General features: G+C 38.4%; 1 protein-coding gene across 1 annotated transcript in view; it reads left to right on the forward strand.

Annotated features, from left to right (window-relative positions):
- Positions 1-26,840, forward strand: part of ptprn2 (protein tyrosine phosphatase receptor type N2) — a 121,401-nt gene that overhangs the window by 9,364 nt on the left and 85,197 nt on the right. Inside the window, exons 2-8 of the mRNA XM_017406697.3 lie at positions 4,721-4,771; positions 12,678-12,791; positions 19,615-19,871; positions 23,394-23,826; positions 23,968-24,237; positions 24,489-24,529; positions 24,951-25,384. Coding sequence (XP_017262186.1) covers positions 4,721-4,771; positions 12,678-12,791; positions 19,615-19,871; positions 23,394-23,826; positions 23,968-24,237; positions 24,489-24,529; positions 24,951-25,384 — 1,600 coding nt within the window. The remainder of the gene's footprint in view (positions 1-4,720; positions 4,772-12,677; positions 12,792-19,614; positions 19,872-23,393; positions 23,827-23,967; positions 24,238-24,488; positions 24,530-24,950; positions 25,385-26,840) is intronic.

Below are 26,840 nucleotides of genomic sequence, written 5' to 3' on the forward strand. Positions count from 1 at the left end.
CGCCAGTAGGTGTCTGTCTTAAATAAACAAAGAATTAAAAAATCTCAGAATGGCTGTTTATGTCATCCAGCATTAGGGATGATCTCACAGATGTTTACTATGTGCACAAAGACGACACCATACCATCATGGGGGATGTTGTTTACACTGTGTGCTGTTAAAACATATAATTAAACCTTCTTATTTTTAGCCAGGAGGATGTGAGTTCACACCAAAATTATTGCCTGCTGCTGTGAAAAGTGGGTGATAGTGTAAATGCCTGTGCCTGTGTCTTTGGCTATTATTCAATCATTTATTTTAGTTATTGGGCTAAAATTGTGTGTGTTTGTAGTTGAGAGTCATCCCCAACACATACTTCAAGTGCTCACTGGTTCTGTGATATGTTTGTTGAAAACCCTGTCTGTTAGCAAAATACCTGATGAACATGTGGATGGATTTTAATGAAACAGTCAAAAAGTAATCATTGGATGCACATCTACAACTGATTAACTTATGAAGTCGACCCACATCAAGAAGCTACCACATCTAATCAATCTTAGCAAACACAAAACTGGTTATTACTCAGTTTCCTAAACAAATGTTGGGCTAAAATTTGTCTCAGTAGTAGCTGAGAGTCATTCACATACTCTGAGCACTCACAGATCACATAAGATCTTTGTTTAAAACTTTGACATGCATTATTAACATTATTATTTAACTTTGTAGTCTGTTTGACCAGCCTGTGTTTGATGAATTATCATTTTGTTGGGTAACAGTAAATTATTTTTGGTGTCAAGCCCAGTACAGGAAAATGTAGATTTCATTGTCCTATTCAAAGAACTGTTAGAATGGCATCATATTCATTTGAAAAATGGATATGTAGGCAAATGTTGAGCATGAAGATTAGCTGACCTTTGCTGCCGTCTTGTTACATGAAGCTCCTGACAGGAACAGATCTGCTGGAGCCAAAAGCTTGGAGCCGCCTTTAATTTTAGCAGAAGAGCCTTAACGACACAAGCTGTTAAAATCTTTGTAAATGGTGTCGAGATTATGCTAATTTTGCTTGCAGGTGATGGTCTCTGCTGTTCCTGTTCCAATCAGGCTTCTTTCTCAATTTACTTGAGCTCGTATTGCTGTTGTCACCCACTGCAGAGCTCTGAAATGGCTTTTTTGGCAAGCAGCGCAGGTGTATGTGATTAGAAATGAGTCAAACGTCCTTGGTGGCAGACTATATTTAAGGTAAAAGATAGACTGTTGGCTACAGAGAGTGAATGCAATACATCTTTAACTGCAGCAGGCTCTGGGAGTAGATGTCCTCTCTGCCTGGCTCCCAGCATCCTCTTTGGCCCCTCAGACGTTGCAGATGGTTTCCCAGCACCAGCCAACCACCTGTGAGGCAAAGCAGCATAGAGTTCCTATTCAGCCTTGGGTTTAGCCTTTTTTTAGGGACAGATTTCATGTTTCAGGCAAGGTCAGCCAATCACAACCAGACCTAAATTCAGCCCGAGATTTGGAATAAGTGTACTGCTTAAACAGGCGGAGAATAAATAGGAGGGTTGATATGCTTATATGATATGCTTATATTATTTTCCATTGTGTGCTTGGGTAAAATTTGAATGACCTTTATTAAGGTCACCTCTCAGGGGAGATAACCTGGGTCTTATGTCCCTGACTCGGGGAGATAACTACTGTAGTATCCTGTTAAAAACAAACTGTAAACAGACTCCGTTCATCCACTGACCTGATCGTTCAGGATTCTCCCTTCATACAGATTTTTTTGTAAATTGGGTCAGGAGGAGGGTGAGCTTCTGCAAATTTAGAACGCATGCTGTTAGCTCTCAACAAGTACTACCACTCACAATTATTCTCATCAGCTTATGATCTGACAATCAATACACTGGCTCACATTTTAATGTTTAATTGCATACTAAAATGTAAAAATGCCTTCAATATTTAAAAAAAAAAAAAGTTAAGTCTGTTTTATCATTGCTGATAATGATTGAATCCAAGAATATTTAATTTACTTATTCTGAATATTTAAGTTATCAAGTTTGCAAAAATATTTATTGAATAAATGACCTAAATAAGTCATTTGTAATAATCAGCAAGAATGAGCCAGACTACAGCTTTAAATATTTATTCTGAATGCAGCAAGTTTTTGCTTGATTTAAATATAAGTCATAAACCTAATGTCAATTAAGACAGTTAAATAATTCTTTGAAGGAAACATTACCCTTGGTAAATTATTTATTTAAGATTAGATTTAAATTAAAACATGTAGCTGTGCTTTGTCAGAATGCTTCATTAAGATTTATAAGCCAACCTCCTTTTTTTTTTCGCTCACTACAAACATTTTTCCCAGCCTGCGGTAATCAGCAGCATCCACTGTGATTGCATTTTAATTAAAAGGTGCCATTTTAATCATCTCTGGCATGTCGTTGCACAAAGAGGATGTACCATTATCAGTGCGATGTCCCTGCCTATCACATGCACTCACGCACGCACGCGCACACGTACACACAAAATGTTTGACTCACTATGCTTGGCTGGGTGCGTCATTAGTTGAAAGTCGTAATTAATATTGAGAGCTGACAAGGCCTCCCAGAGAACCCATTGAATTATGCAGCAAAGTGATGAGGAGGTGAAGTTGAATGGACTGACACTAATTGCAGAGCGCTGAGATGCACGGTCAAGAGGGACTGCCAGAGTCCTTCACCTCCAAGCGAGTGCTTCTCAGAAGTTTGGTCTTGTGTTTTCAATCCAAGTGTAAAAATCCTAGTAATTTGGAACCTATTAGACAACAATTACAGCTCCTGCTGGTGCTAAATATTGGATGTGGAGTCTAAAAACTGACAAAATTGGCATATTTTTATTCATGTCAATGTGAAACTGTATCAATGAAACTTCTTCAATATGGTTCAAAACTCCAACACATTTGGCTTGTTCACTTTTAACCTGTATTTACAGCAAACACCCAAAATTCTAAAGTTTGTATTATATAATTTGCCCTAAAAGAATTTCAATTACCAGTAAAATATATAAAATTAATGTTAAATTGTCACTGGCTTGACTAATCAAGTGGCATTAATTTTTGATTAGTTATTGTTCTCAAAAAGTCAAATGACTTAGGATAAGGTAATCATGTTTCAATTACGTTTATATGTATATATTTTATTGTGTAATCATTGCCTTCAAAACACAATTAAATTGGCTTTTTTTGTCCCCTTTTTGAATAATTACAATCTATTTAGTGCACACTGCCATTTCAACTATTGTAATGCTTTAAAAACTCTTTGTTTACAAGGCAAATGGTTCTGAACAAGTTTTCTTTTACCCCTGTATTGTGTGGAAACAAGTCCTGACTGTTTTGATGGGGAATTTGTGGTGGAATAGGTATAATACTGTGGTTAAGTCCCAGGTTTTTTTTTGCAACGTTTTTGGAGCAACTTTAAAATTTTGGGAAAAGTTAAATATTTGCCTTGAAGACTCTTCCCTCTGTGACTTTTATCTGTCCATTAAAGTGACAAATACAGTGTGTGTGTGTAACAGAATAATATTCACTAACTTCTCCTCAGATCAGGACATTCTGCCGTTTGTTCCAGAGAGCTGGGTGACCCCACAGCACAGTGATGATGCCTCACTCTGCATCATTAAATAACCATTTTACTGACATATCAAAGCCATTACCTCTGAAAGGCATAATTTTACGAACAGCACCTTCTGCTCCTAAACAAAATAGCTTTTCATTGTGTCTCTATAATCACCCCACCCCCTCCCACAGATACAGCCTATAAGAGAATAACCGAGCAGAGTAATGATATCACATCTGGGAATGAGAAACTCATGCAAACTTTGATGCCTGGAAACTTTCTCTTTTGTTCGCACTCGTCCTGATTATCTGTCCTTTCTGTGTCAATCGATTAACGGGCTTCCTGCGCCTATCTCTTCTCATTATTAAAGAGGGCTGACAGAGACCTCTCCTCCTACTCAGCTTGTTCTCCTTTCACGGTCACGAGCTGCTCGCTGCTGTCCGTCGAGGCCACTGGGCCAAGAGAGTGCATCCAATTCCGTCACGCTGCCTGACGAAGCACAGGGAGGGAAATAACTAAGATAAAAGACTTAAAGAAAGACGTCTGAGGCCTAGTTCTTTGCATTTCTTTGATGCATTGCCAAACAGCTAAATACTGTTGATTTGAGAAACTGAGGGACTGTTACTCACTCCAGGAACAATCTAAAGGTGCATTTGATGCTCAGAATTATTATCTGATCCCATTTCTGCTCTCTTTTTTCCCCCCTCCAGAAATGTATAAATGCAGAGGATCAATCGTGCTGATCTCCCTCGAGTGAGCTAAGAAGGGAACAGCTACTCATAATGCTCCCACCATCTGTTCTTTTATTAGTCTGGAACACTGATTCTTAGCCCGAGCATTAAAGTTCATTAATATTCATACAACACTCATATATGGAAGCGTTGCCAGTGGAGCCGGAGTATCAGTGTCAGAGACAGGATAGGAGAAGCCGCTCTAATTGATGATTGATGGCTTTGCCATTAGCAGCAAAGCTCTTTGTCAGAGTTAATGTACTACCAGGCTGTACTTTTATAGACCAGGGATGTACCTAGAATTTGCAACATTTAGCCAAGCTTTACAGCACTTTTTATTTTTTACCATGCAGGTTGACAGTACTTTGACATCTTAAGCTGTCTTTTAATTGACTCTGTTTCCTGTTTCTCTGACCTTTAGGTTGTCTGTTTGAAGATGAGCTCTGTGCTCCACACGAGTTCTGCCTCAATGGTAAGTATTACCTAAACGTCCATGTACGTGTGGTGACGTCGATCTAAAAACAGCTGTGGTATTCATAGGCGTCTAAATCATTGCCACAAGATTTCAACTTTATGTTTTTTATGCTTGGAAATAAGAAATTAGCAGAGGATATGAATGCAGCCGAAATGGCGGACAGATGCTGATGTTGCTCTTTTTTTTGTGCTTTTGATAAAACAGAGGGTTTATGAGGATCAGAATTCTTCACCGTTTACTTTATCTCTTTACTAGAATAAAACACATTCATCAGTTTAACCAAACTGGAACCTTTTAGCTGTTTTACCTCACAGATAAAGATTAAAAATACAAGCACTTTATGTCTTCAGTGATAAAAGGTTCATACTTACTTAAATCATCAACTTACTGAATTTTTAACAGATTTTAAGGTGATTTGGTTTGTTACACCAGCGTATGAGTATGACATAAATGAAGAATAAATGTTGTGGTATTTTTAGCCATTTAAATACAGTAGATGGTGAGCAAAGATCTTTCTCGCAGCACACAGTTTAGATTTATGAGTCATTTAGGAAAAACTCTAAAATAGGAACACGTCTGCAACACTGTAACGGGGCAGTGCCTGCATCACGGATTGACATCAGCAGGATGTTTTCTCCTTCATATGGCAAGATTCCCCCAAACCAGACAGGATCACAACCTCATATATAACTCATCTTGTCACGGAAGATGGATGTGTCTGTCTCAGTGGTTGCCATGACTACATGTCACCTGACAAATGAAGGGAAAATGTCAGGCTTTTACACCGCTTGGCAATCAGCCGAATCACACAGAGGACTGTAATATTGAAGGGAATTATTAGCGTACGGATATCGGAGATTATCTTCATGACAGAGCCATTGTAAAAGGTTAATGTATTCTCCTATAGAGTAGTGGAAGGTTTCAACACAGACGACAGTGTCCAGGATACAGGTAAAGATAGATTGTACATCTGCAATTTTGTTTTTGTCCTCACAGACATAATGATTGTTTGATAGCTCGCTTCATTCACAGTACTTCTTCAGAGTCTTCTAAAAATACTTTGAACAAAACGACGCAAGCAAAGGGACCATTGTACCTGACAGGAAATGAAACAGCTTGCAGAACATAATGTGACTTAATGCTGAACACAAGAGATGACAAGATTTAAAAAAGACAGAACAAGCACAGTTTGTCTATGTGTAATAAATTTTAAAAAAGGAGGATAACTTTAAAATTAGCTCTGGTTTATTCAGTGTTATTGGGTACTTCAACCAGCAAGACTCAGTGACTTTTCATTTCAGTGGTAAAAACCTGAAAAATCCAGGGAGGGTTGATTTAAACTATTTTCCTGATAGTTAAAAACATTAAAACACAAAAAACACAAAAAACGTGTTTTTATTATGTGCCAGAGTAAAAAAAAAAAAGGTCCACTCTGAATTCTCTTTAAAACAGTTTAACCAATTATTTAATCATTATTACAGCTTGAAATTGATTTACAGAACTAAAAACAGATAAAAAAAAATGATAATCAACAAGATTTTTCAGATAAGTCTTAAAAAAACAAAACAATTTTGCACCTTGATAATGTGAAATTATGCAACAAATACAGAATATCAAGGAGCTAGTGGGTGGGTATTGTTAGCTTTGGATTTAGTAACGTCTTAAAGTTAGAAACACTTGTTACTAACAATCAGAAAACAGACAAAAGTTTTCCCAAAAATGTTAAACTATTTTACAGAGAGGAGGAAATGGAATATTTAATGGGTGGCAGTGGGTTGTGTTTGAATAAGCTGCATATAAGAGAAGTAAAATTGGAGACCTCCTCCCTTATTTCCATATTAACCCAGATTCAGAGGAACCATGCAAAGAGAAGGCAGCGCAGAGGAGAAACTGCTTTAATTACACATCCTGCGTTGGTTCAGAGGGGAGACTAATGGAGGAAAACTGCTGACAGTTTAACTCTAAAATATCTACAGGCCGACAGAAGGTTTTATTAGGCATAGAGACAATAGACAATCAGTCAAGGTTATGATGTAGGTGGTAGATGGTATAAATTTTGGCTCTTTTTCTTCAGTCTGATTGTCAACAGCAGGCTGCACTTCCCTTATAAATATATACAGGATAAAAAAAGACTTATTTGGATTCAAATAAGGAGATAATAATTAGTTGTGTCAGAACCAACTGTGCCTACTCTGCGTCTCTACGCCGTGTCACTCTGCTTTGGAGATGAGCGGCAGCCACAGCGCAGACAGATGATGAGTGGGAGTAACTAGGTCTGCCACTTTCACTCTCTCCCAGGTCCCTGATGGAGTAACCTGGTTTATTCTGGGCTGGGCCAACCGGTTTCTTCTTCACCTGTCTTGTTGCCATGCAGAGTGGTGGAGAACAGAGAAGGGCTGCATGGAGAGGTTTTATATGGCAAGACATTAAACACTTAGGAGCTAGAGTGAATACGTATAGCATTAGTGTTGAATATGTACAGTGTTCAGTGACTTGGACCACTTTTATTGCCCGCTGCCAAAAGACGAATGAAGACAATAACGTTTATCTACGTGTTTCTGTTGCCAAAATATCTCATGAACCACTGGACAAATGGCTATAGCTTCATTGGTTTTACAGATATTAACCTAAAATTTGATGTTGTAGTATCTGACAGTCATTCATTTGAGATATCGCATGAGATTGTGCATAACGTTATTTCCAGAATGGCTACAAGTCATTTCCCAACCCAAGATAATCTTAGTCTTAAAGTCTGGCGTCAGAGGTGGCAGGTGATATGCATTCCTTCAAGGCATGCTAGGTTTTTATTATTTTATACTAGATATTTTATAGAAAGACAATTCCCTATACCCTGGTGCTGTTTTGGGTATAAAAAAAATACTGTACGTTATACTATGAACATGCAGTCAAATTTTCAAACGCTTGACTATTTCTTCTACTCAGAAAGGAGAAAAAAATATATTTTGAATACTTTCAATTATAGGTCTTGAGGAGAAATTGGAATAATAAAAAAATCAGAATCAGTTTGAAAACTGCAGTCACTGTGTGTCTCTAATTCCCCCCAACTGTAATTTCACTCAAAGAGGAGAAGAAATTGCTTTAATAACTCCAGCTCAATAAAAGGGCATCTTTGGCACATTGAAACATAAAATCTTTCACAGGGAGTGTTGGGTAAATACTGTTGCAGCTAATTAACCCAGTAAGTCTGGGTCACTCTTACATCAGGACTAATAGATTAAAGAAAGAGTAATTTTTTCAGAATTTATTTTCAGAACTTGCAGATGCTGCCATATCATTAAGTATCACCCCGTCATCATTCAATGTCCTGCTGTCATGTCTCAAATTTAATGCTCTTCAGGGAAAACACTGTTCTAGAAGTTCTGCTAAGAGGATAAGTGAATACCTGGAAAGGCATTTTAATTTGCAGCTCTCCGGAGTTTTTGGTTTACTGGTTTGATAAGGTAAGCTAAAGTGCAGCGGATAAGTGCTGCATGTTTCCCTCGGGGTGCTGGTTGGCTCCTATTAAACACTTAACCAACAGTGTCGAATCGATCGGTGGTTATCGTGCCTCCTCTTGGACCAATATCGTCTGAAACGTCTGCACTGTATTTTAAATTTAAATGATTCAGTTGACGCTTCTATCGATCAGTAACAAGTGCAACTGCAGCATAAACACAACAAAATGCAACTATGAAAAAGTCTCCATGGCCAGAGAAAAAAGGGCTGAAGGGGCAAAATTATCATAAATTAAAGACCTAGCATTTCTTGAAGGAATGCATATCGCCCGCCGCCTTTCATCCCAGAGTCTTAGACTAAGATCAACTTGTGCTGTTGTAGATGTGTGAAATTTTTCTTGAAAAAGTGACTGCATTAAAGCCATTTTTGCATTGGCTAATGTTGATTAGCTGTGGTGGCCATCTTAAACTAGACTGACTCCAAAAGTTAATTAGCTATAGATGTACATTCATTGGTTACTTTCTGAAAGTTTTCTTAAATTTTGCCATGTGATTCATGAGATAATTTGCTAACAGACAGACACAATAAACACACAAAAAGACACAAAGCAAAAACACCATTGTCCACTTTTGTTGTTTGGAGGTGAACAATAACAATCAAACTTGAAATCCTGGCTGAATACTAACTACTAAAAAAGGAAACGAATATGTTAACAAAATAAAAAAGCAATTTTTAGGATTAATTATACTTCAGAGCCACATTTAGTAAGCAGCATGTTTTGATGTTGCTCAGAGATTCTGGTTTATCTTTATTAATTCTTCTATTTACATGTGCATGGCACTCATGCATAAATATAATTATCATTTCAGAGCCACAACTGTCACAATAAAAGGCCAAAGTAAGTCGTAAACACTTCATTAGTCAGACCGTGATCACTTTAGCTTTTGTTCCTGCACCGCTCTTCATTAGTGGACTACATCTGGCCGGTCTCGGCACATTGATTTCAGCCCATTCATTTTCCTGACATGAAATGCACAGCTAATACACCTGTTCCAATACGTCTTCATTTGTCTCCCGGGTTCGCCCGCCTCGCCTCCGACATACAGTCTTTAAGAAACGCTTTGCTGACTGTCAGCTTCGGTGTTTTGGCTTCTGTTATCCCCCCAGCATTAGCTTTCACAGTTTAAGTAGCTTTAGCGTTGCTCTTTATGTCTCAGAGGGAAGGGAGACAGCATTTGGATTTAATGCTTTTCACCATTTTTTTTTTTAGCTGAAAATCTTCTTATTCTTGTCAACATGCAGTAAATCCACATGCAGCTTCTCTTGACTGAAGATGTCACTGACGTACTGGGTTGTGCATTTAAGGGTTGATTAATTGATTATGTTTGTGGCTTGGTTTTTGGATTAATATTAAAATGATCAAAGTTTATCACCTGCAGTCGAAATGCAAAAAACAGGCCTTGAAAAATGTCTAGAACTCGGTCAGTTTTAGAGATATTGAGCTAAAATTTTGCATGATAGTAGCTGAGCATCATTCTGTCATACTGTGAGTGTGGCATCTTGTGATATTGCATGAGATCATGCATAATGTTATGTTCAAGGTTTGACCAAAATGACTACTACTCATTTTTCAACATAAGATGATCTTAGTCTAAAACTCTGGCATCGAAGGCGACGGGTGATATCCATTTTAAGGAATGACAGGCCTTTAATATGTATTACTGACACTGTATTTTGGGTTACTCAAAAGGCAGAAAACTAAAAATCTATTGTCAGGATCAATTCAGATATTTATTCACAAGACAATCACCCTCATACAATAGATTTTTGGCACAATTGCTGACATATTTTCTTGAAAAAAACTATGTTCGGCTGCTCTGCTTTTTCTCATGTTATTTTCAGCTTTTGACAAGCCTCGGTGGATGCAACACATGCTGCGCTCCTCCAGGCCTGAAATTAAAATGTTGTTTTTCGCTGTCAAAAATAGGGGGTGAGAAAAAGGGTCTGTTTTTCCTTCAAGCTGTCAGCTAAAACGAGTCTAGTCTTGATCCCCCTCAGTCTTGTGAATAAACACACATAAAAAAAGGGCTGGAACAAACTCTTGTGATCAACATCGCCTCAATAAATCAGTCAGATGCTGCGGTTGCCGAACAGAGATTTCTTTGTTGTAAAATACCTTTTACTTCTGTATTTAATGCACTAAATCCCCCTGTGTCTAGTCGCTAACGGGAATGTCCCTGACAACGAAGATGGAAGCAACCATTGCCATGGAAACCGCTAAGGGATTTGGAGCATCAAACATTTAGCAGTTTCCTGTCAGTTATGTCATGAGCCACCCTTTCATTTGTTACATAACATTTTTTGTAGTTAAAGTATGTAAAATATTATAAAATGAAAGTGTGAATGAAGTGTTATTTTTGTGTGGGGGGTGCTACATCAGCAGGGGTTGTATTAGAGTCAATTGCTGGCTGACAAAAGAAAAAAAAATATCTACAATCATGACAGAGTTGATGTCTTGTGATGCACATGTCTGTAGGTGGAACGTTTTCCTGTCTGAGATCTTAAAATAGCTGCAGAGCGTCTCCTGTCTGAGTTTATTCCTCATCTTCAGAGGTTGTTTTTTTTTGTTTTTTGTTTTACTGAGTTGTCATTCAACTTGTCACAAAAAGAAGGAAATGTCAAGAAAAACCTCTTTAATAAACAGTAACAAATGAAGCCGAGAGCATCATCAGTCGTCACATTATTATTTGATCATTTGCTGAATTTTACACCAAACGTGGCACTGAAATAAACTAATTACTTGACTGCTGCACATGATTGGGAAAACATGCTGAACTGTTAAAGAATTGTTATCACCTGCCGCCAAAGGTGAAGTGATAATGTTCTTTGCTCGTGCCTCGGTGTGAGTCTGTACCGTTAGTAAAATTTCTAATGATTGAAGTTTAATGAAACTCTTTGAAACTAATCATTGGGTGTTAACTTTTTGATTCAACCTAATTCAAGATGGTTGCCACAGCCAACCGACTTCAGCAAACACAGCATATTTTACAGATGCTGGTTTAAAATTTGATGTGGTAGAATTGTCTCTAATACATACATTTTGCAATATATTTGCTTAAAACTTTGCCAATAACTGTCGGGGTCAACCCTGTCTGACTGTCAGCAAAATAACTCATGAACCACTGGATGGATTTTTATGAAACTCTCAGAAAATTATCACTAGGTAAATGTCTGCAGCTAGTATTTTTTTAGAATTACCATTGTTCAAGATGGCCACCATTGCTTGTTGAGCTTAGCCAAAACAAGGTGCCTGTAGCATAGTCTAATTTACAGGCATTGAGCTAAAATTTGGTGTATTAGTAGTAGATACTCATCCCCAACATATGCTCTGAGCGCTAACGCATCTTGCAGGATCTCACAATATCACATGAGATCATACATAACGTCATTTATAAGGTTTGGCTAAAATGGCTGTAACGCCCTTCTTTTTTATCAGAAGATGTTCATTTAAAACTCAGGTATGAAATATGGCAGGCCTTTAATATTGGCATGCAGGTTGTGTCTGCAATTTATCCCAATGCTTTGCCATATTGATTTTGTGATGACGATATATTGTGCTCCCTGGGTGATACTTGTCTATTTTTATTTTTTTTACTCCTGGTGTGAAATTAAAGTTAAAAGTGAAAAAAAAATTGCAACTAATATTAAACATCAGTTAGCGTGTGTTTTGTGGATATGTAAGCATCATTATTGATGTCAGCTGTCACTATCTGACGTCTCGAGGCTAATTAATAGAAAGCTGTGGTGTATGACCAAGTGTTGATTCACATCATTAGTTCCCATCTAATCACAGCGGCGTGTTTTCCACGTACTCTCACATGAAAACTCACATATGCTCAGACTGCATCTGTCTCCAGAGACCATCTTTAAAGCAAACTTACATTTAGAGAGTTTCGCCAACAAGATGCAGAAATTTATCTTCCCAGCAGAGAAAAAAGGTGGCAGCTTGGTTCATTTATATTCCAGGCCTTACATTTACACACTGCTTTCTGACCCCCCTCCTCCTCGAGCATCTTTCAGAGGTCTAGACCAGCCATTGAATTATGGGCTGATAGTGAGTCTGTGGCGTGAGTTGCCTGGCAACACAGGCAGGAGGCCTGCTGATAGGGAGATTACCAAGGTCTCTGATAAAGTCCTTTCTGCCGTGATTGTCTGCTTATTGTAGAGCTGTCAGACAAAAAATGTCAGCTATTAGCCCCCCTACCAAAGAAAAGAAAGAAAAAAGAAAATCAGATGTACAAAACGCTGCAGGTGCCTCGCATGATTACAGCCTTTCATCAGAGCCTGCAGACGTCACTTGGCATCATCAGAGTCAGAAAAAAGTGTGCTGAAAATGATGTTCTGTATGTCATAAACCTGTTCTCACCATGTCCTTTCCTGTGTGTAGATGGAGTGTTTGGACGGTGCCAGGAGTTGGCTGGGGCGGACTTGTACACATACGATGTTACTTCCTCTGCTTTGCAACGCCTCAGGATGATCCTACAGAAACTGGCTCATAGAGGTACAAACCTCCTGTCTGTCTTTGTCCACGTCTTACAGCAGTTTTCCTTGGTGGGAAGTGAGCTAAATAAGCCAAAATGTCTTTTTGGCTGGCACAGCACGCCACCACGGAGCTAAAAAAAATAAAAACAGGTCATTTGACTCATATTGAGCCATTGTTTTGCCATCATCTTCTAACTCCAGTAGCCAATTTTATTGGCTCATATGCTGGTTGAACATAAAGAGGTGATTTTGTGGCTGAATAACTGTGAGGTGTGCAGCGTAATCACATCAGACAGTCTCTCCAACCCAGTCGATGGACAATAATGTGCTTGTTCTAATAGGTTACAGCTTCAGGCAGATATAATGTTTTTATAATAGGATATCTTATTGACAAAAGTAACCATAAACCTTCATTAAAAGTGATGTTAGAGAGGGAATTATTGTTCCTTGGTTGTGTGTAAACTTTCTTTTGTGCATTCTAAGTTATGAAATATTATTTTTGTAATTTAAATTATGCTTAATTTGATATTCTTGTACTATTTTTTTTTTAATATTTTATATTTGATTATGGTTGTTGAGTCATGGTAGAAATGATCACATCTCCAGGCAGTGATTTGCACAAATGAGATGCAACCATTTGAAGTAATAAGCAAGTTACAATTTAGAAAATTATGAAACAATTGTTACATTTTCATTTATTTTAACCTAATATTTTTTTTTTTACCTGAACTATAATTTAGTCATAACTGTAGGTTTAGCCACACACTGTTTAGTTTGTAGCTTTCTAAACATTTATATCTAATAAAACGCCTGACAATGTGACACATAGTATGCATTCAATGTGCAAAATAGTTAAACATATTGTATAGTGTTGGCATAAGGAGACATTTTTATGATTAATTTGGTAAATAAATATTTACGAAATATATAGTTCTTATGTAAAAAAGGAAGGAAGATATTTTATGTATTTTCTCCCTTGTTTAGCGGGAACCTACATCTGCACCTACAGCTTTGCTCCACCAGGGGTCAGTAGACACCTTTAACACAGTCTGTGACTGCAAACTTCACTAATCCAAATTGGCTTTGCAGGCCACTCGGAACATAATATCTTTTAACAGGCGTGAACCAGGGCTGCAAATCATTAAGAGCATGGGTAAATTAAAGAAAAAGAAAAAAGAAAGGAACAAACAGAGGAATTGATAATAGACAAAGTTATCTCAATTCATATTTCTGCTAATTAACGTTAATAAATAAACAAGAAATCCGAGGAGGAGAGGAGATCTGCTGTGTGATTTATTTATTTATTTTAAAGATCTATAAGTTCTTCCTCCGCTGTGACCTTGTGCTTTAAGACAGTCTGTTACAGACATGACATCATCACTTTGAAACATTTCCACCCCTTTACTGTCTTGTTGAATCACATCCACAGACAGAGAGCGTTATCTGCGGATGAGTCGACAATGCACCGTTAATGCTCTCTGGCATGTTATTCTTATCAGCTCAACAGCTATTGAAGTGTCATCTCCGAGGCGCGTGGGACACTTTTTTTGGAGCTTAGACGGGACTGTAGAGACCATTGTACTGTAAGTTAAATTGAAGAGATGAAGGAAGGGCGGGAAGAAAAAAGGAAAGCAAGACGAACATCAATGGAATCGATTTACAATCCTCTTTATCTTGCATCAGAGCAGGTAGAAATCACACAATCTCTGCTCACTGCACAACACCAATGTCAGTCAGATCAATAGAAACTGACCCTTGTACAAAAGGGCCCAGGTTGTCTGGATGTGTCCCCACTGGCAGAGCACATTGTCTGGGATTAAATTTTCATCACAATACCTTTGAACGCAGGGCGCAATCATCCAAGTGCAAATGACACTTTTATATTTTGCAGCACCCAAAGCGAAGCGACCTTAGTATTCAGTGTGTGCAGCCGCAGTGCATCCACACATTTGATAGCCTCCGAGTTGTCATCATACTGCTTTGGAATCATTATGTGTTTTTATAACCTGGGCACTTTTTTTGAAGGTTGTTCTGTTATTTTTAGGTCTTGTTCACATGGAAATACAGTTTTTCCAAAACAATCTTTTTAGATGTTGTTTCTGAAAGTATCCTTGTAAACGCTGCGAAGTTTCCAAAAAACATCGCCATCCACATGAAAACGACCTAAAACTTTGTAGTAACTATGTCAGACCTTTATGTGGTGCTGCAATGCCGCCACTAAAATGCACCAAAAACAGGAAACAAGGCACTCTGGGTGCAAATTATAAACAAAAGAAGACGAGGAGGATGCTCTTGGGTTGTAGGTCAGAAGGGGAGGGGCTTTACCTCCACCATTTTCAAAAGATTGTATTTTGGCTGTCCACACAAAAATACAAGGGTGGTTATTTCACAATTATTTCCCACTGGATGCTGATTAAAAAAAAATAAAAAAAATACAATGAACGGCCCTTCAGCCTGATTCAAAACTTTTAACAGAAGCAGAAAAATGAGACAACTAAGTGTGTCTCCGTTTATCCTAGATGGTCATTTTACAACCTAAAGTTCATTGCTTACAAACCGTTAAATGAAAACAAAGAAGATGTGCTCATTTAAGTTGTCGTATCTGGCGTGATGCCTGGTCAAAATGATGTTCTGCTTGCAGGAGAGTTTTGTTGCTGAATGTTGCCAAATTTTGACTGACAACTGGGGAAATATTGCCAGCGAGACTAAGTGACAGCTCTCACTAAAGCATCACTCCGAGCCAGAGACCAGTGGACAGGGAAGACACGTAGACACATTTCAGATCAGTTACGACTATCAGAGCTGATTGGTTTGTTTTGCCAATCAATTTATAAACCTTGTTTAAGGTCTATTTAAGATTATTACAGGTTATGGTAAAAAACAAACAAAAAAAAAAAACTTCAATGTTTCCACTTTTTCCTCCAAAAAGGGTCTAGGAAAATGTCTGTGCCTTTGGTGTTGTAAATAATAATTTATGCAGCAGCATCAATGTGTTTTTGGCTTTTAGTAACATTACAATATGAAACACTGTAATTTTCAACCTACTCGCTGAGTTCTGTGCTAGCATACAAGCTCAAAAATACTGGTCTTGATTTCAGATAAAGAGTTTGTGTCAGAGTAATGTGTGAAATCTCCTTTCTGCTATAGATGACACACAGTTGTTGAACCAAAGGGTCTTACCAGCGCCATAGCAACAGTAACTAACGGGTGGACAAGGCTCAGCAGTCAGTTCCACTCCAGCAAAAAAAAAAACCTTTTCAGAAAGTAATTGTGATTTAGTTGATGAACCATGTTAAACTACAGTGACCTGCAGTCAATTGTTCCCTGGACCCTGTGCAGAGCAGAAGATATAATCTCATAGTAAAGATAAATAAGACGATGCATTGTGACATATGCTTTAGCACCACTGACAGGAATTGTCAATCAGGGAGAATCATTGACCATAAACTGACATCACGTCCCGACAGAGTTACTGAAACATGTTATTTATGGTCCTAGTTTACCTCCTGTACAAAGATGCCTTCTGGGAAAGACAGACAGCAGGACTGGCTCTTCTCTGATTCTGATTTATTTCCAACCAGGGTGGACAGTTCTGCAGAGAACACTCACAAGCTGACATGCAGTGGGAAATTTTAAACTGCAATGAAAAAAATATTAGTGCAGTATTGTCCGAAATAAGAAGGGGAGGTCTTTTTTTCGGACCATACTGCACTAATATTTTCTTTAAACATGTACTTTTTCCTTTTTTAATTTGAAAGTAAATATATCTCTGTCCACACAATTAACAAAAAAAAACCCAAACAAAACACAGAAATATTTGTTCTGCACAACAACGTGGAAATAGTGTTGACTCTACAGACATATCAAAGATACAAAAGTAGAACATTCTGAGCATCGGAAACAGTTTTTGTGAATATGCAAATTTTTTTATCGTTTCAGCCTTGTCTCCTCAACGAAACATAATTTTAAATAAGCGCCAAAATGGTATTTTAAAAAAAAACAGCATCCAAAGTGAAAAAAATCTTGAAATGCCACACTTGCATTTTTGTGCAGAGAGCCAAAACACAACCTTTTGAAAAAGATGATGTCACAGCCTCACCTGTAATCTAACCTACGACCTGAGGGCATCCTCATCTTCCTGTTGTGTTTACATTTTTCACCCACAGTTCAACTTTTATGCACAAGCTCCACACATTGCTTCCTGTTTTTGGTGTATTGCTGCAGCGCCACATACAGGCCTAGCATAGTTACTACAGAGTTGTGGGTTGTTTTCAATGTTTTTGTGTGGATGAGCAGACCTAAGATTTTCCTTAAACAATTGCAGCCTATTTTATTTTTGACATAGTTTATTATGTTCTTTTTTCATGTGCATTTTCTATTTTTCTTTTCAATGTGAGATTAGCAGCAAAAATAAAATGAACATACATTGCATCTTTAGAAAGACATTTTCTAAGTTCAACATGTTGTATTTGGCCTATTTTGAGAAAATATATCATTTAAACAGTTTGCAAATAATTGCATTTAGTTTTTGCTATTTTTGTTTGTTTGTTTTTAACACATATTGTCCCAATTTTATTTTAAAGAGAAATTTAAATAAAATTGGAAGCAGCATAAACATTTTCAACAAATGAATCGTGTGTTACAAGTGGCACTTGCAGATAGATTTTGGTGCTTGTCTCACTAATGCACTGTTCGTTGCATTTATGTGTCAAACTTGAAGTGACATGTTTCATTTTGACTAATTAGGCAGAACTTGCTGCTAAATTATTCACAGTCTTTTCAATTAATGGCTTTAAAATCAGTTGGTGGACAGAAGTAAAGGAAAGGGGAAAATCTGCATTTCAAAAACACCAGATGAAACAAGAAGACATGTAGACAGGATATCATCTAATAGGCTTTGAATATGTAGGAGACCCCCCACCCACCCCCTCCGCCTCTCTCTCTCTGTCACACAGAAAGCAGACAGGAGGCCAACTGAAATATCATGCTTTTTTGAAAGCTGTTGTGCTAATGGCAAGGCGTTAATTAACCGAGGCGTTTGCCTGAGATGGGATCCTACCGTTAGCAGGCAGAAAGTGGCAGCACTCGATGATGAAGCCTGCTCTTCCTCTGGACTTAACTCTTCGGGGAGGACAGGGTAATCAGTTGAAGGGTTGACCGAAAGGAAACCCCCCCCTCCCTCCCCCGTGAAAGCCACATCACCGCTCTTGTTGACTTTTTGCTTTGCCAAATGGCTCATTTTGACTCTGTAATTTGTGTCGACATACCTTTTCCCTCAAGTGTGCCCATCACAGACACACAGAACACAGTATGTATGGAAATAAGTGGCCCCCACCCCAACTCCCAGTACACAGAGCGATAGAGGTGTCACAGTCAGTGAAGCCAGTCTCATCCACTTTGTGGTGAAATAACACATTTACTCTGAAAGCATTTAACCAGCTGCAGTAAACTGCAGGTAGCATATGGAACAGACCCGAGTCCCCCTCCCTCCCATCGCTGCTGATGATAGAGTAAACGATCATCACCGTGGTAACGTATAGCCAGGACGCCCCACATCGGGTAAGCCACGGGTAGTTAACTGTCATTGTTGTGTGGATTGATGGCTGAGCTGTGTTCCAGAAGACTGACAACATACGCTGCTTTGTGCTCCATTCAACGCTGCCAAAGAATGACTGGAGGCATCAGGAGATCCTCTGCATTTCTCAGATCCTTAGCTGGTGTTTTATGAATGTCTACAAGAATATTTTGTGTGGGTGAGAAACCAGGCTAATGGAGATGTTCTGCTGGGTTAATAGTTTCATGTTTCCTCAAATTCCAACAATAGCTGTTAGTTTATTGATATTAAACATAGCCATATCATTAACTGTGTCATTTTCCCGTATGTAAACGGTTACGATTCTGCACCTCGTTGTAGCTGGTTATTTCTCATTAAAAATGCCTCCACACCACAGTTGAAGTGTCATCAATGAGCATCTTGGCTCTGTAGGAAAGTATATTATCCATGGTATGTCCCTTTGCTGATGGAATTCTGTGCCTGTTGGCTTATTGGGAAAGGAGCCATGTTTTGGGTTTCTTTTTTTGCTTGGGTAGCTCCATCTGGTCCTGGCACCACTGTGCCTCGCCCCTGCCCAGGAGTTCTGCATCCTAGCCATGTGTTGGCAATTAACTGAGATGTTGGCATGACATCAGGCCACAGTGTGACATTCTCTCCAGGCTAGTCGAGTGGCTGTGCTGTCTGTGTGCGAGAGTACATGTTTATGTTAACGTGTGATTCTGTACAGTAGTGCCACAGTTTTACATGAAAATAGGTGTGACACAACAGAAAACTTAAAAACTCTACACAAAAATTAAGAAAAAGTTAAAATGTGAAAAGTTTGTGTGATGACTTTAAAAATACACATAGAACAAATAAGGAATTGACCAGAAAAACAGTTGTCAAACTCTGCGTTAATAATTTTAGCAAGAAAACATAACCAAATTTAGATTTAGAGTTAACTTTAATTTCTATGTACTAATTATTTCAAGACTGAGGTTTTTGCTGACATTCTAGTATGATTTTAGGACATACTCATCCTGACCTTTCTCACCATTTTCTTTCCTATTTCTGTTTACAAATTTGTTTTTGGAAATTTGTATATTTGTCTTGTTTCCTCCTTGTGTTTTTACCAAAAGATTTATAAGGTTATTTTATTTTAAATTCCATGTGTTTAAGGTGAGATTAAAAGTTTGTCCTAAGTCAAAGAGCAGTCAGCTAATCATAAACTTGAAAAGCAACTTGGACCAGAAGGATGAAGTTTAATTTGCTTGGCATTTCCAATATCATTACCCACCTTTGTTTCCAGGTTTGACTTGGCAGGACGACATCACTCAGGAGGTCATCTCTAGAGAGCTCTCCAAACTGAGACATATCCCCCTCCGCCAGCAGAGCTCACCTTCGAGCCGCCTGACGACATACAGCAGCTCTAAAAACAGAAAGCCGAGGCCTGCACAGGCTGAGCTGAGCAGAAACCTTCAGCAGTATCTGACGGGGCTGGGGTTTCTGCCCCAGGCTGAGGCAGATCAACAACCAGGAGACCAACCAGAGAGAGGCAAGATCCAGGTGAGACTCCAACACACTGCAAAAGCAGCTGTAAGGAATACACTAAAATCAACAATAAAGAATGACTTGTGGTATGATTATAAAACAGTGTTGTTATCAAAACACCTTTTAGAAAGTTTTTATTGCATTCTATATTCAGTAAAAACTGTAAAAACAATTCAATTATATTATTTTTAGTTCACAAGTCTTACATATGAGATTATAATAAAAATCATCAAGACTGTAAATTTCTTCTCTGAATTCTATGAAAGTGTAATATATCATAATAATTTGTTCATATAGGGTTGTTTTTACCTCATCTTAAAACCTCCTAATAGTCAAATACCCTAATATAAATAAGTAAAGCCTTAGAGTTAAAAAGGATGTACTTACTTTGAACTTTATCTGTTGTTGGTTTATAAAAAAGGTTCTGTAGGATTTGGCTCTTCATAATAATTCATTAAAGTTATTCTCAACTGGTGGACCTTGAGCCATATCTGGCCCTCTACCTAATTCCATGTGGGCCACAAAGTAATAGATTTATAATAAATAATAATAAAAATACAGTCTGATGCAGAAACAGTTAATGACTCAGAAAGGGTTAATCTTGGAGGTGCTTTAATCAAATGGAGCATGTGGGCAGAGTTAGTAAATGGTCTTAGATCATTGAAGTGCAGTGCCGGCTGAAAAACTCTGTAGGATAAGAGACATGCTCATAAGTTAGAGTTCACAAGTATAACTTCTTCATAAAGAATTTCTTTTTATTCTTTCTAAGCTCAGCTAAATGCAGACATTTATTTAATGTCTATAACCAGCTTTAGACTTCAACAAGTCTTCAAATTTTAGGACAGATTTTGTCCAAATTTAGCCTCAATATCTATAGATAGTTTCAAAGTTTAGATGTATTTTTAACCTAAAATAATAATAATTTTATTGAGAATTTTTATACAAATTGTAGGATCCTTTTTATATTTAAAATGTATATGCAATGATTCATAGTTAAAAACAACCCAACTTATCTATGATAGCAAAAAAATAAAATCAATAAAACAAACAGGTCGACGCTTGCACTGTCTGCCTAGAAAACCTTCCACCTTTGAGTAAATTTTGGTAACGGCACCTGATTTTTTTGTATAATATTACATATATTAACTAAAATTCATGATTAATTCGCTGTTGTTTTAAATATTTCAGATATTCAAATGAAAGTTTAGAACTTAAAAATAAACTGCAGTGAAACTTTTAGGCCAGCAATTCTGAGTTATTTTCTATAAAGTAAATAAACACAACAAAACAAAACCCAGCACATTAATGCTAATTTATTAGAGGACATCTTCCTGTCCTTCCCCTTTTGTCCAGGAGTCATTTATTGTCTTTTTCTTTCATCATCTCAACCCTTCTTTGCTTTTGTTTCTTTCTTTCTGTCATCTCCCTCTTCCCCACTGAGCAGGAACCCTTTTTTACACAAAGGTCCTTCATCACCTCTTTACATTATTCACTTCTCATATTTAGGATGGACACCCGGCTTTGTGCGAAATGTGCTCGGAATCCTTCATAGTCGAGCTGCTTCCTGCTGCCGTGTCAGTGCAGCCATAATGCAGAGTTGAAGAGTTCAGGACCTTCCTTATTGATGAAATGAGCTCCTTTGTTGTGTAGTGTGATGGAAAGAGGCAAACATGGTTAGCATGAATGGTAGAGCACCTCCGCCTTGCTGTGCTAATGCCATTATGGTCTCTCAGTATGCTGAGCTTAGAAAGACTGACATTTTCTCTGTATACGTTTGAAAGAGAGAAAATGGCATCGAGGGAGAGAGCTGGTATTAGTGTTGCAGTGACTTGGATAATAATGCTGTTCAGTGCATCGGATGTACTGTATGCTGTGTGCGTGGGCTTTTATGACTCACACAGAAAGAATTATTCCCAAAGTCAAAAAGAGAAGAAAGGACAAAATCACACATTTTGGTGCTAGTATCAATCCTAGCTACACTCCCAAATGGTAAAAAGGCCTCTAAATGCTTGTGTATCTAGCAGTGCATTGTAATGTAAATACATTTTTCTTCATATGTGAAATATAAACTCATATGGGCTAACTTCGACTTTTTTACCATCATAAATAAGGAATTACTGCTGCTTCTCAAAAGCAGTGATGTGCTTTTAAAGTTTTGTTGTGCACTGTGGAAATGCATGAAATTACTCTTTGAGTGACACTATCTTATCTTGGATTTCTATAATGCAATTTCCAAGGGCAGTTGTCTTTGATCTAGAATCACTATTCATATCCTGTCCCATTTCGTTGAGCCCAGGTTGCTTGTCATTTTATTCTAAAGCTTGCCACGTTGGTGCTGACCTGGTGCAGCCCATTTGATGTTCTCATGGAGCAATAAAAGGCTCCTGAGGAGCCCAGAACCAGGTTGAAAATTGATCATGTGAATATTGCCACTTCAGCTCTTCAGCAATTTACAAAAATAAGGCTGGACCCTGTCTTAGTAAAGCATGGTTGCATACGTACATTTATTATTTGGCACTTAATTTAAAGAGTAGCTAAGGCTCATGGAAATGTCGTTAAACAACAGCTCAGATTTTTTGAAGTGGGGTTCTGTGGAATGGTTATTGACAATTAATATATTACCTGTTTTAGAGAGCTCTTGGACTGGTCTCAGTTTAGAGAAATACTTTGACTCTGACGATATTGACGAGCTAAAAGGTAAATAGGGCTGAGACCAAAGTGGTTTGCTGCCCAACCTAAATATTTTGTAGCAGTTTATGTGAACACTATGTTTACATTGCTGTAAGTTTTTTTCTTAAAGCAACTATTCAACTATTTGCAAGCTCAAATACCAACAGATAGTTGTAGTGCTTCCAGTGCAGCCTGGGGCATTTCCAGCAGGAATATCGTCTTTCAGCAGTAATATTCTTGTAATGTGAAACTGACAGCAGTGTAAAGCTTCATAAAATAGTGTTTGCATGAACCACTGTGAAATGATTGAGATTGGAGTTGTTTTAATGATAGCAACAATCCACTTTAGCAGTTAGCTCATCTGTATTGTCAGATTTAAACTATTTCTTCAAACTGAGATTGTTCATAAAGCTATCTGCAACAGGTAAGATATTAATTATTCGTAACCTTTATACAGAACCCTACTTTAAAAAAATCTGAACTCTACCTTTAGGCCTATAATTTATTTTCCATAAAACAATATTTTTTAGCATTTTAAAGCACCTGGGGTCTTACAAACACCAAAAATATAAAAGAGAACGTGAGCAACAGAGTGGATCCGTGCATCATTTTTTTCATAATTAGAATCTTTTTCGTTACTAATATGTAGAATGTATAAAAACAAAACTTTATTTAGCATAAAAGTGTTGCAGAATGAAGGCTACTTATTGGACAAAAATGTTGGAAGAACAAACTTATTAAGGTCTGACTGGCGAACAGATATTGCCATCCACACTGCTCTTAGAATTGTAAAAATGTATTCTTAATTTTTATTTTTTATTTTGGCTAATTAGTAATGTTCCTAATGTGGCAAACATTGTATTGCAGAATGAAGATATTAAGCCTGATAGTGCATCTAAGCCAAAACCCAAGCAGGGCTGGAAGGAGACCACCATCTACAGCCTTCAGAAAGGAGCTGGCCAGCCTCCAGTTACCAAAGTCATCACCAAAAGTGGAGAGGGCAGGCACCCCAAGCTCAGTACAACCTACTCCAGTCAGGACAAGAGTAAACTCCTCTCCAACCATCTGGAGCAGCTTCTTTCCGGGGCGTCAAGCACTCAGCAGGGCATCTCAGGTGGTGAGGCTGCGTGGCCCAAAGGGAAGCTCCACTACCTCAACTATATGCAGCCAGCTCAAAGCAATCATGCAGAGCCACAGGCTGCTTTTGGCTCCAAAACTGCACAGCCTGATCTCAACAGACTGCTCTTCAAGGCTGGCTCGAACCGACTCACCGCAAAAGAGCCTCTTAGCACCATGGATGGTAGGTTTGCATATTTATGTAGATTTTAATGCATATTTTATACTGAAGTTTTAATTTCTGCAGTACATTACGCTTATTTAGCTTTTTAATTTTGTGGAACACTTTATTTAGTATTAATCTGTTTTTCCTCTGTCTGTCCAGACCGATTCTTCCTGAATGCGGTGAACCAGCTTGGGAGGCACAACGTTAACATGGAGGCTTTGATGGGCAAAGACCTGGACCAGCTGGCTGAGGTCATCACGGGAGCTCTGCAGGAAGTCGATGAGGAGCCAGGACCAGGAGCTGCTACCTCCAGGGGGGAGATGAAGGGTAACCAAGAGCCACTGGCAGCAGCGCTTCTGAATCAAGACCAGCACCTGAAATCACATAAAGAGCAGAATCTAAAAGAAATGCTGAAAATAAAGCAACAAGGTTGGTGTTTGTACTGCTGAAAAAGTAGAGAAAAGCAAGCTTCATTCATATTGTATAATAAATACAAGGCTACAAGATAGTATGAGTTTATAAATGATATAGCAAAGCTTTGTTCGTGTAATGCTCATACAGAATTCTGCCTGATGTATTTCTGAGCCTTTCATTTTGTGTCATAACTGCTTTTCTTTGCTAAACACAAAGGAGAACCTCGGTTTTCACATAGTCTGCTCACATACATTGTTTGTTTCCAGGCCAACAAACAGACGGTGCCGACAAAGAGTCCATTGACAAGGTGAATTTAAAATTACTCTGCTCAAAAACAAATTGGTTTCTCAGGGAGGGAGATATGTCCAAGCTAGCTTGTCATTCACTTTAAATGCTGCTTTAAAGGTATGATTTAAAAAGTTGCACATCCCATCATTTGTTACTGAATGTTCAGAATCTGAAAGACTTGCAGCTACGTATTCAGTGTTTTTAGTAAATTGTGCAAATCTTGTCTTTGACTATAAACATGTCATATTACTGAATACACACTCAAATAGTTTGTTAGATAAATGGTTTGTAATTAGTCTTTTGAATCATCACTCAGTCTCAGAAATAATGGCAAAAGCAGCAACGATTCACACCTTGTCTAGGATTGGCATTGAAACTATAATTTTAGTCAACAACCAAAAATAACAAAACAGTCCTTGCAATTCTCTTCTTCTGAACAGCATGCAGTCTTATTTTCCAAGCTGCTGGACTACCTCAACATGGAGCCGTTTGGTGATGCTCCAGGAGTCAACAGTGGCCCACCACCTCCCCTTCAGAAATTAGTGGGACTTGAGAATGTCCACAGTAAGACAAGGCAAGGCCAAGTACCAGTACCCCACCTTTCTGAGGAGAAGATCGTGACCGGCCCCGCAAAGGAAGGCTCCACCCTACTGTTGACCAGTGGACCAGATGGGTCCGATGTCCAGGTAGACTCTGTGGCTGACAGGTGGATGCAGGCGGATCAGGCTCCAGCGGGAAATCAGCAGCCAGAGGAGCCGCAGAAGAAGGACATGAAGATCAAAACCCAGCTAGTCCATGTAGGAGTCAAGGAGTTTTCCAGCAGAGGGAAGGACAGACACTTTGGCTACATCATCATCAGCTCAGACAGCTCAGAGTGAGTAGGATCCCATTTAGACATTATTTAGATACAGACTTTAGATATATATGTAGGATTTATTGGCTTCCCAATCAATCAGAAATTATTTGACTATTTGGCAAGGCATGCAGTATGAACATAATAAGGTGATGAAAAGTTGTATTATGTCTCAGTATGTTAATTCTTAGAATTAAAAGAATGTTGGTTTAGTTTTTAACGTAAATACATGTTTTCCTTCTTAGTTTGATAGTATATTTATACCCTAATATGCAAATTCTATCATGTTTTGTCTGTGTGAAAACAAACCAGACATATCTAAACTGAATTTTATGAAACACAGCCTTATATTAGGTTTTATGTATGAAACAGAGTGGTGTGAGTGGCAGCAGTTCTTAATAATGTAGGAATAAATGTGTGAAAACTGCGTTCGTTTCATATTATCTGTAGCTGTATTTCAAACACATTAAATCAGGTCTAATGTATATCAGTCTCCTTGGTTACTTTTGTGGTCTTAAACATCACGTCATGTTAAAAGCTGCCCTAGCAGTAGTACAAGCCTCTCTTTCATTCTAAATGTTTTGATGTTCATAGCTGCTTTATATTGTAGCTTTTGGATTCTGACATACTAATGAACCTCTTTCAAGTACTTCAATACAAAGTATACGTCTGCTTTCTTAAAACTAGCTTTAAAAGGTACCATTTCTGTCAAAGCCCACCTACACATTCTTGTCTTTATGGAAAAGGATGCTGTGGGTTGAAATCTTTTGTGTGTGCTATACCTGATTACAATAGCAGAGATGATAAATCCCTCAGCGTGAGAGCATTACTGTGTCTTAATGAAGATACTTTGTGAGGAAGGGTAGCCAAGTTCTCTCTGCCTCTCCTTCTCTCTTCCCTTTCACTCGGATCAGTCTGAGCAAAGATAAGTTTCTATCGACTGTGTCTTCGCCCCTGGCGCTCTCAAATCCCTTTATGGCGTTATCAAGTCGAGTGTCAGTTGGTTGTCCTTCACCTGTTCAACACACGTAGCCTCATAAAGGTCTGATGTAAGTACAGTCGTCATCTTATATATGAGGAAGGAAACAGGTCACCTTCTGAGTGAAATAACTTCACCTCCTCCACCTCAACTCTCCTCCACCCACTTAGTGGACACCTATAGTTGGCCTATAGAGGTGTTTCTGCATTTGCTGCAGACATCATGATTGCACAGTTGTTATTCCCTGCTTCTTTGCACCCTGCAGTGAGGCTACACAAGCCTGCTTATCCAACAGCTCCTGACATTGTGCTGGTGGCAGAAAGAGGAGGGGGTGGGGTGGGGGTTTGAGATGTGGGAGGAGGGTTGGGGTGGATATGTGCAGAGAGAGAGAGTGGGGGGAGGAGGGGAGGGGGAGTGGAAAGGTATGGATGCAGGAGAAAGAGACAGAAAAGCCCAAGGGGGAAAAGTGCAAGCATCAACAATCAAGTCACTCCTGGA

The sequence above is a fragment of the Kryptolebias marmoratus genome, linkage group LG21, assembly GCF_001649575.2.
Source record: "Kryptolebias marmoratus isolate JLee-2015 linkage group LG21, ASM164957v2, whole genome shotgun sequence".
Taxonomy (NCBI): Eukaryota; Metazoa; Chordata; class Actinopteri; order Cyprinodontiformes; family Rivulidae; genus Kryptolebias; species Kryptolebias marmoratus.